The 10846-nt window shown below is 48.4% G+C and overlaps 1 protein-coding gene across 3 annotated transcripts; it reads left to right on the top strand.

Annotated features, from left to right (window-relative positions):
* The first annotated feature begins 389 nt into the window (after positions 1–389).
* LOC125245760 (CD209 antigen-like protein C) lies at positions 390–6595 on the top strand. 3 transcript variants are annotated; one of them, XM_048156490.1, is made up of 5 exons: positions 390–736; positions 5132–5314; positions 5935–6065; positions 6141–6241; positions 6357–6595. In XM_048156490.1, the coding sequence occupies exons 1-5, from the start codon at positions 577–579 to the stop codon at positions 6487–6489; spliced, it is 708 nt and encodes a 235-aa protein (XP_048012447.1). In that variant the 5' UTR covers positions 390–576; the 3' UTR covers positions 6490–6595. The 3 variants fall into 3 exon arrangements, with proteins under 3 accessions (XP_048012447.1, XP_048012446.1, XP_048012445.1); XM_048156489.1 differs by having other exon boundaries at positions 392–736; positions 5021–5314; positions 5938–6065; XM_048156488.1 differs by having other exon boundaries at positions 394–736; positions 5021–5314.
* The last annotated feature ends 4251 nt before the right edge of the window (positions 6596–10846 follow it).

The raw sequence follows: 10846 nt of genomic DNA, 5'->3' as shown, positions 1-10846 counted from the left end.
CAGTGAACCCTGAAGAGATGATGAAAGGTTTAATTGCAAGCAGATTAAAGATTGAATTTGCTTACTATGAATTGGTGGGAGATAAAACGTTTAGGGAAAAATGGTGTATAGGAGACATCTTGTGTAGGATATATGAAGAGCAATTTGTGGTAAATTTTTATATTTGGTGATTAATTAAGTGTGGTATGAATTGCACTTTCATTGTATTTATATAATTAAGAATGTAATGTAATTGTAATCAATTGTTTTCATATTAAAGATGTGTTAAACCTCTCTTCTCTTCTCTTCTCTTCTCTTCTCTACTCTGATGTGTTTACTGGAGCAAGAGCGGGACAACCTGTTAATCACATGACATTACAGCAATGGCCAAGTTTCACTCGAATATACATCACAAAAGGGAAGGGAAGAAAGACTTTCACAACTTCTGTTTCATGTCAAAGGGTCTGATGTCACAGGTTTTTGTTTCCACACATTGAAGTTTGTTTGCCACTGGCTTTAAAAAGAAGACGAGTGCTGACTACATCTACAATGAACAAGGAACAAGATCATTTAATGTTTGACGGTTAAAGAGCAGAAATGTCTGATGGTATTAATAAAGATGTGATCAGGACTGAGTCTGAGGGAATGAAGACAGACAGAATGGAGATGATAGTGGAAATCTATGAGAGTGCAGAATGTGTGAGAGATCATGACTTCAGGACAGAGACAAACACACCCCAACCACTTCAGCGTACAGGTAATCACATTCATTACTTTGATCAAATCATCAGAGTCTGCACATGTTCAGTCATCTAATGTCAGACCTGTGCTGTTCAGAAGTGATTGTGTGAAGATCAGAAGAAGCTACAGTGTGTTTGGTTCAGCTTTGTGTTCTTCTGATGCTATTGTAGGATTTAATAACTAACCATTTGTATATGGTTTTGGAAAGAGAAAAAAATGATTAAAATGTTTACTCAGCCTATGTGTTTCAGTTAGGATGGTCAGTCCATTTAGTCTGATGCCTTTTTTGTCTGATGCCTAACTGTACGAGACCTGCAACTGTTGTTGTTTTTCCTGAAACTTGAAGCCTTTCTGTCTGAGGCATGATGCCTTTTCGTATTATGACTGAAGTCTGAGGATGTCCTAAAATGTACACCGTACCTGAGTCCTTTATAACAATGTTCATGAGAATCCTGCTCTATCTTTGTGTTGGTGTAGAAACAGAAACCACAGGCTAGACTTTACAGGCATAGTGCTGTTAGTTACAATCGTTCTGTGGCAAACGCAAACATGTTTTGAAGATTTCAAAACACCAGAACTTGAGGAAAAAGCTTAAAAGAACACAAAAGCACTATTGAAAGTATCTTAAAAAACATCATAATAAAACCTGTGGCATATGCTGATTTTAATCGCATTAAAAAGACATGCAAACACTTTAATCACATTTATTCCACTCTGACCAAAGTGTGCGTGTGCATTTTTGCAGGCAATAGAAACAAACATGCAACAGAAGAACACAGATTGATTTCAAGCACAATTAAGTTACATTTTCTCATCAATTTTGATTTCACTGGAGTAAGTAAAGTGACTTTTCTCTCATGTTAAACTGTACTGTGCTAATTTGAACCAGGCTGCAACATCTAACCACAATATCACAATAGTGCCCTTTAGGAAGAGCGTTATGCAAACATATTGGTATTAACAGGAAGGGTGTCACATGCTCTTGTACTGTGACATATTTTGCCTCAAATACTAAAAGTAGAGTCTCAAATAGCAGAGGACTACAGAGTAGAAACACGTATAGCTTTCATCATGTGAACAAAAATGCCTCAGCCTGTTCATGGTGTCACAGATCCCGTGTTTCCCTGGACTCCATTTCCCATGATCCTCCTGTTTCTACACCTGCACTCACTTCCCTCGTCAGCTCCCCATCATCACGGATCACCTGCACCTGGACTCTATTGTCAGCACTCCTATATAATGCACTCACTCCCTACACTCCTTGTCTGTCCTGAATGTTAGTTAATGTGTATACTGTGTTCAACTCTCCTTTATGTGATTAAATACCCATTGTTTGTGGATATCCGACTACGCCTCATCTCTCCAGCATAGTACACCCGTAACAGAAGGACAGACCCAAAACCGCCGGAAATCCACATAGAGGATGGGTTTATTCCTTGTTCCCATTCCTTCAAAGGATCCGGAACGCCAGCCAAGAGTGACCATAGAAGATCGGCTCTGGATGGCCAGGCAGGATGGCCGCCCACTGGAGAAATACGTCGAGGAATTTGCTGAGCTGTCTTCTCAGGTGAGCTGGCCCGATGCTGTTTTAAACTCTTGTTTTCTGAGGGGTTTGGACGAGAATACGATTCGCTTCTGTGAACCTGAATGCCTCTATTCCCTTGTTGAAAGTATTAATCTGGTTCTATTCCTTAACGGTTCAGAATTTGAAATTGAAGAGGTTCACAGGCAATCGTATTCCCCTCGTCCATCTCCCTCAGAAACCATGGTGGCCGGGCCAGTTCACCAGCCACCAACTTCCTCCACCTATCGCTCCAGTGGGTGTGCACCAGGGATTCAGCCTAAGCCACCCAAGAGGAGGAAGTCTAGACAGCAAAAGAGGCCTGCCTTTGCTCTTGCCTGCGCAGAGCCCGCTCCAGTCTCTCCAGAGCCCACTCCAGTCTCTCCAGAGCCCGCTCCAGTCTCTCCAGATCCCGTTCCCGTTCCTACGGGAATCTTAATTATATTTGAGGGTATGGATTGGCCCTCAGTTCCAGTCTCCGCCGTTGAGCAAGCTGCGCCAGTCTCCGCCGCCGAGCAAGCAGCGCCAGTCTCCACCGCCGAGCAAGCAGCGCCAGTCTCCGCCGAGCCGAGTTCTCCAGTCTCCGCCGAGCCAAGTTCTCCAGTCTCCACCGAGCCAAGTTCTCCAGTCTTCGCCGAGCCAAGTTCTCCAGTCTCCGCCGAGCCAAGTTCTCCAGTCTCCGCCGCCGAGCAAGCAGCGCCAGTCTCCGCCGCCGAGCAAGCAGCGCCAGTCTCCGCCGAGCCAAGTTCTCCAGTCTCCGCCGAGCCAAGTTCTCCAGTCTCCGCCGAGCCAAGTTCTCCAGTCTCCGCCGAGCCAAGTTCTCCAGTCTCCGCCGAGCCAAGTTCTCCAGTCTCCGCCGAGCCAAGGTCTCCAGTCTCCGCCGAGCCAAGTTCTCCAGTCTCCGCCGCCGAGCAAGCAGCGCCAGTCTCCGCCGCCGAGCAAGCAGCTCCAGTCTCCGTCGAGCCAAGTTCTCCAGTCTCCGCCGAGCCAAGTTCTCCAGTCTCCGCCGAGCCAAGTTCTCCAGTCTCCGCCGAGCCAAGTTCTCCAGTCTCCGCCGAGCCAAGTTCTCCAGTCTCCGCCGAGCCAAGTTCTCCAGTCTCCGCCGAGCCAAGTTCTCCAGTCTCCGCCGAGCCAAGTTCTCCAGTCTCCGCCGCCGAGCAAGCAGCGCCAGTCTCCGCCGCCGAGCCAAGTTCTCCAGTCTCCGCCGAGCCAAGTTCTCCAGTCTCCGCCGAGCCAAGTTCTCCAGTCTCCGCCGAGCAAGCAGCGCCAGTCTCCGCCGCCGAGCAAGCAGCGCCAGTCTCCGCCGCCGAGCAAGCAGCGCCAGTCTCCGCCGCCGAGCAAGCAGCGCCAGTCTCCGCCGCCGAGCAAGCAGCGCCAGTCTCCGCCGCCGAGCAAGCTGCGCCAGTCTCCGCCGCCGAGCAAGCAACGCCAGTCTCCGCCGCCGAGCCAGTATCCCCTGTCTCAGCCGCCGAGCCCTCCGCTCCTGCCTCAGCCGCCGCCGAGCCCTCAGCTCCAGCCGCCGCCGAGCCAGCTGCTCATATTATGAACTTTGTTGTTGATACATACTGCCCTAAGACTGTTTTCCCTCCCTGCCTCCCTCTCCCTCCTCCGTCCATTTGTGTCTGCACTGAACCTCCACCTCAAGCCCCCTCGCCCAGATCTCCACCTTGGACCTCTGGGCGATTACCTTCACCCCGGCTTCAACCTCCCTCTGCTCCACCGTTGCCCATCAGTCCACCAGTGTCACCAGTCTCCATCCTGCCCCCGTTCACACCTTGGTCCCTCGTCAGCCTGCCCTCACTTCTGGACTGCACTCCTCCGTCTTCGCTCCGTCCCTCCGTCCCTCAGCTCCAGTTGGCCTCCTCACTCCCCCCAGTGTTCACTTTGTTGTCTGTCGCCTGTCTCCTACTGCGGCCTTCTGGAGCCTCGGCTGCGCTTCGGTCGGCGGAGCCGCTGGTTCCGCCATCTCCCGCCGGTCCTTCAGCGCCGCCTGGGCACAACGGCATGAAGCCTTCGGTCCCTGACCCGCCATGGCGGCCTGCTGCACCTGACCCGCCATGTCTGCCCGCTGCACCTGACCCGCCATGTCTGCCCGCTGCATGTCTGCCCGCTGCACCTGACCCGCCATGGCTGCCTTCAGCCCCTGACCCGCCATGGCTGCCTTCAGCCCCTGACCCACCATGGCTGCCTTCAGACCCTGACCTGCCATGGCTTTTGAACCTGCCCTGGAGACCTCCACTCCAGTCTGCTCCTCCCCCTGCACCAGCTTGAGGTCTCCAGGGTGCCCGCCCCCCTCCCGGTTGTTTCATCTACGGCGCGAGGACGCGCCTACCGGGAGGGGGGGGGGTAATGTCACAGATCCCGTGTTTCCCTGGACTCCATTTCCCATGATCCTCCTGTTTCTACACCTGCACTCACTTCCCTCGTCAGCTCCCCATCATCACGGATCACCTGCACCTGGACTCTATTGTCAGCACTCCTATATAATGCACTCACTCCCTACACTCCTTGTCTGTCCTGAATGTTAGTTAATGTGTGTACTGTGTTCAACTCTCCTTTATGTGATTAAATACCCATTGTTTGTGGATATCCGACTACGCCTCATCTCTCCAGCATAGTACACCCATAACACATGGCAATATAAACACTGAACCAAGAGAAACCATACAGGTACACATACAACACAAACATACAATTAGGAATTAAGAAAACATTCATCTTGATGTCTGTCATTTTCAGAAAGTGTTTGTGTGAAGATCAGAAGCTCCAGAGCAGCTGCAGTGTGTTTGGTGCTGCTGTGTGTTCTTCTGCTGACTGCAGTCATAGTGCTGTGTGTCACGTTCACTCTAGAGAGTCGACAGTTAATATCCAAGAATGAAAACCTGACCAATGAGAGAGACCAGCTACTAACTAACATCACCAACCTCACAGAAGAGAGAGATGGGCTGAAAATAAAGAACAAAAACCTGACCAATGAGAGAGACCAGCTAAAACTGGAGAAAAATGATCTTCAGATGAGTCTTGGTAAACTGGGTGAGTTTCTTTTGTCATTTTAGTAGTTGCTACAGAGCAGGAATATAATCTGGTTAGTATTCATAGGTGTTTGAATGTCAAGTGTAATTCTAGTGCACATATTCACAGCATGGAAAGAGTCTATAGTACAAAATAAATTCAGTAACACTTTATTTCAATTGTCCACTTTACACTTTCTAATGACTACAAGTAACTTTACAACTACATGTGAGTTTATTCTCCTAATCCAGATCCTAACCCTAAACTAACAGTCTACTGATACTCTAATGAGAGTTCACTGACTGCAGTTGCAAAGTTATTATAGTTAGTCAATGTCTAAAGTGAACCAACAAAATAAAGTGAACCATAAATTTAAATGTAAAACATATTTACAATGTAAAATGTAAAGAATGAACAAACAAACTCTTTTTATAATAATAACAAATTTTTGTAATTCCTAGATCAGGAGTGTAGGTACAATCCCTGTGAATACTATTGAGATTGTGTTCATAACTGACTTAAGTGATGTGTTCGGGTTACGTGACTTATTTTAAAAGAGATAGTTACCACCCACTAACACTAAATTCACAGATGAATGAAACGAGTTAAAAAGGTGCTAATAGTTAAACTGGTTCTGTTAGCAGATGGATGGATTTACAATCAATCCAGTCTTTACTTCATTTCCTCTGAGAAGAGGAACTGGGCTGAGAGCAGAAGATACTGTACAGAGAGAGGAGCAGATCTGATCATCATAAACAACAGAGAGGAACAAGTGAGTGAAAGAGTGAAAGTGTGTTTAGCTTCTAACCCTAAATGATGAAATGTATTTATGTGTTGTTATTCTTAGGAATTTGTCAAGAACAGTTCTGATAGTTTCTGGATTGGTCTGACTGACAGTGATGTGGAGGGCAGATGGAAATGGGTTGATGGCACCAACATGACCTCTGGGTGAGAAATCACTGAATTAAACTGATTATTCTCTAATAAATGATCATATCTCACAGTCAGTATCATATCACACAGGAAGCAGCACTGAACATCTAATGCTGATCTGTTCTTTCAGGTTCTGGGGGTCTGGAGAGCCTAATAGTTACAATGGTGATGAAGACTGTGCTATGATTTATTCATCAGGATGGGCTGATTATCCATGTAATGATGCATTTAGATGGATCTGTGAGAAGATTATTTTTAAATGACACATTTCAATAAATATGTGAGCATAATGCATTATGAACACAAAAACAGCTCATAATAATGTAATTGTAACGATCACCGTCTGTTCCTGTCACTCCCCGGACTACACTTCCCACAATTCTCCCTGTCAGTCACATGTTCACTTCACACCAATCACCTGTTGCCACATCCACCCTAGCACACCACACTGATCACCACACCCAGCTGCAGCTCATTAACAGGACTATAAAGGACTTCCAAACACACCACCTCACCGCAAAGTATTGTTTAACATTCATGTTGCAATTTCTGAGCGGTTTTCCCTGTTTGCCTTTCTGTTCCCGACCTTGTCTGTTTCCCGTGTTGATTCTCTGCTGCTTGCCTTTGGACCCTTGGATTGTTTATTGTTTCCTGTTTTATGATCGATATCTGCCTGCCTTTTGACCTACCGCCTGTACCCTGACTTCGTCCCTGCCTGTCCTTTGCTGTTCCTGTTTGCCCCTGATTAACTCTGCCTGTACGATCATCCTCACTGTAAATAAACGCTGCACTTGGATCTCCTGCCTGAGCCTCCCCTTCATGACAGAATACTTCGCCACACAAAGATCCAGCAGCTTCTCCGAGCATTACCAGCTTCAACATGGACCCAGCAATATGTCTCATCAGCCTTCGCCAAGGTAACTCTAACCTCGAGGATCATATTCAGAACTTTTTGGATATAGCTAACTTATCTGATCTGCCGGACTGTGCCCTCATTGACTTTTTTTGTTATGGGTTAAACAAACCACTGAAGGGCTATTTAATCACCAACGGTCCCCGAGGATCATTCGTTGAACTTCTGGACTTTGCCCTGTTAACTGGTGGTTCACGTTTTACTGTGGGTGTCGCGGAGGATTCCGACACCACGGAGAATCACGTAATGGCTGCCGCTCAGGAGAGCACTCACAAAATGGCGGCCACTACAACATCACATCACGTCTTCACTGATCGCCCAGAGCCACGTCCTGTCTCCGTTGATCGCCCAGAGCCACGTCCTGTTTCCGCTGATTGCCCAGTGCCACGTCACGTTTCTGGATCTATCCAAGGGCGCAGAGGACTACGTTCCAGTGTGGCTGATCCTCCACTGACTACAGTCCGAGCAGCTGGCATCCCCAAGTCATCGCCGGCCACTTCGCTCTCAAACCAGTCGGCCGCTTCGCTCTCAAGCCCGGTGGCCGCTTCGCACTCAAGCCAGCCGGCCGCTTCGCTCTCAAGGCCGGTGGCCACTTCGCTCTCAAGCCCGGTGGCCGCTTCGCTCTCAAGCCCGGAGGCCGCTTCGCACTCAAGCCCGGCGGCCGCTTCGCACTCAAGCCCGGCGGCCGCTTCGCACTCAAACCCGGCGGTCGCTTCGCACTCAAGCCCGGCGGTCGCTTCGCTCTCAAGCCAACCGGCCGCTACGCCCTCAAGCCCGGTGGCCGCTTCGCCCTCAAGCCCGGTGGCCGCTTCGCTCTCACGCCAGCCGGCCGCTTCGCTCTCAAGGCCGGTGGCCGCTTCTCTCTCAAGCCCGCCGGCCGCTTCTCTCTCAAGCCCGCCGGCCGCTTCGATCTCAAGCCTGCCAGATGCTACGCACTCAAATTTGCTGGTTGCAATACACTCAAGCGCCCTGGACGCGATGGACAAGATGGCTACTTTGCCAGTGCCCACGGGCAAGATGGCCGCCCCTTCGTTGCTTAAGGATGTAGGGGGCGATCCAGCCATTGAGTCCGCTCCTGAACCCGCTCCAACCGGTGAATCGTCGCCTCAACCTCGGAAGAGGAGGAGGAAGAAAGGCTTCTTCCACTCAGCTAGGCTCAGAAGCCTCTCAAGAGACCGCTGGGGGTCTGGAGACCATTCCAGAGGTGTCTCCTACGCCACCTGTGCTTCCTGCCCTGCCGGCGTCACCTGCGCTTCTTGCCCTGCCGGCGCCACATGCGCTTCTTGCCCTGCCGGCGTCACCTGCGCTTCTCGCTCTGCCGGCGCCACCTGAATTCCTTGCCTTGCCAGCACCACCCAAGCCCCTGGCCCTGCTGGCGCCACCTGAGCTCCTAGCCCTGCCAGCGCCATCCAAGCTCCTAGCCCTGCCAGCGCCGCCCAAACTCCTTGCTCTGCCAGCGCCACCCAGGCGTCTTGCCCTGCCGGCACCACCCGAACGCCTGGCCCTGCCGGAACCACCCGAACTCCTTGCCCACGAGGGCGCAACAGACCCCGTTGAAATCCCCAGGAATTTTTGTGGGGGGGGGCAGTATACCTGAGGGTGGTGAGCTTGCAGGTGGGGAGCTTGTGGGTGGGCACCCTGCCTGGCCACTGCCGTCATTGGCCTTTGAACAATTATGGCCGTTTATGGACCCTAACCTGCCGTGGTTACCCGAGCCGCCTGACCTGCCGTGGTTACCCAAACCACCTGACCTACCGTGGTTACCCAAACCACCTGACCTGCCGTGGTTACCCAAACCACCTGACCTGCCGTGGTTACCCAAACCACCTGACCTGCCGTGGTTACCCAAACCACCTGACCTGCCGTGGTTACCCAAACCACCTGACCTGCCGTGGTTACCCAAACCACCTGACCTGCCGTGGTTGCCCAAACCACCTGACCTGCTGTGGCTGCCCGAGCCACCTGACCCGCCGTGGTTGCTCAAGTCACCTGATCCCCCGTGGCCTTCTGACACTCCGGACTCACCATGGCTGCCCGTGGCACCTGACCCGCCATGGCGGCCCTGGAACCTGCATTGGAGACTCCGTTCCTGTCCGCTACTAGAGCTCCAATGCACCCACCCCCCCTCCCTATTGGTGTCATCTACGCCGCGAGGACGCGCCTTCAGGGAGGGGGGAGTTATGTAACGATCACCGTCTGTTCCTGTCACTCCCCGGACTACACTTCCCACAATTCTCCCTGTCAGTCACATGCTCACGTCACACCAATCACCTGTTGCCACATCCACCCTAGCACACTACACTGATCACCACACCCAGCTGCAGCTCATTAACAGGACTATAAAGGACTTCCAAACACACCACCTCACCGCGAAGTATTGTTTAACATTCATGTTGCAATTTCTGAGCGGTTTTCCCTGTTTGCCTTTCTGTTCCCGACCTTGTCTGTTTCCCGTGTTGATTCTCTGCTGCTTGCCTTTGGACCCTTGGATTGTTTATTGTTTCCTGTTTTATGATCGATATCTGCCTGCCTTTTGACCTACCGCCTGTACCCTGACTTCGTCCCTGCCTGTCCTTTGCTGTTCCTGTTTGCCCCTGATTAACTCTGCCTGTACGACCATCCTCACTGTAAATAAACGCTGCACTTGGATCTCCTGCCTGAGCCTCCCCTTCATGACAGTAATAAAGCAAAAACTAATAACTTCACATTATGTACTACATTACTAATAACTTAAAGCATAAAAAATTATTAGTCGTCTACAAAAAAAAAAATGAAAAGCATCTCTATATTGAATCATATCACTAAAATTATAGTTTTGTAGAACATGATTTTTATAACAATCATTTAAATTTTTATTTCTCAAAAATGATTACAAACATATAATTACATAGTTAGAAAGCAGAAGCATTATTTTATTAATTTAGTGCATAAAACTTAAACCCCCGGTTTCATAGACGAGGCTTAAGCTAGTGTCAGACTAAAATGCATGTTTGATCTGTTTTAACTGAAAGTAACTTGTACTGACAGATTTTAAAATAATATTTCACTGTCATTGTTTTGTCTCAAGATTCACACCAGTAATGTGTTTTTCTAGTGAAAGTTTATAAACGTACTTAAATGCCTTGATTAAACTAAGGCTTAATCCTGGCTTAGTCTAAACCCTGTCTGTGAAACCAAAATGTGTTTCTGGGTCAAATCAACTCAAAATGATGGAGCACATCATGATCACAAAGTTAATTTTAAGTCTTTATGAAATTGTTGAGCTCACAATTCAGCCTAATAAGTCGACTTTACTTTTAATGTATTAGTTTGATTACTCTTTATTTTAACATGTCTTAGAGTGAAATTATACATTTAAGTACTGAGTAATATCAATTACAACATGTACTTATAGGGTTAGGAATAGAGTTTAGTTTAGGGTTAGTTTCATGTATAATACAATTATGCATAATTTACTGTTATAGTACTGTAAAATAAAGTATTACCACTAGTTTTACATTAAACTATTATTACTATTATTAATATCAAATGTATTACCTTGTGAACTGTCATTACATTAAAAGTTGCTATAGTGTGTTAATAAATTTCTCCTACAAAAACCTTAGATTACTAGAAAGATTACTTAACAAAATCCTTACAACAGCTAAATATTTTTTTAGAAAATTACTACATTTATGAAGAATTTATTACATTAATGATGTAATACT

This window comes from Megalobrama amblycephala, linkage group LG14 (genome assembly GCF_018812025.1).
Source record: "Megalobrama amblycephala isolate DHTTF-2021 linkage group LG14, ASM1881202v1, whole genome shotgun sequence".
Lineage (NCBI taxonomy): Eukaryota > Metazoa > Chordata > Actinopteri > Cypriniformes > Xenocyprididae > Megalobrama > Megalobrama amblycephala.
This window is presented reverse-complemented; position numbering and strand designations above follow the sequence as displayed.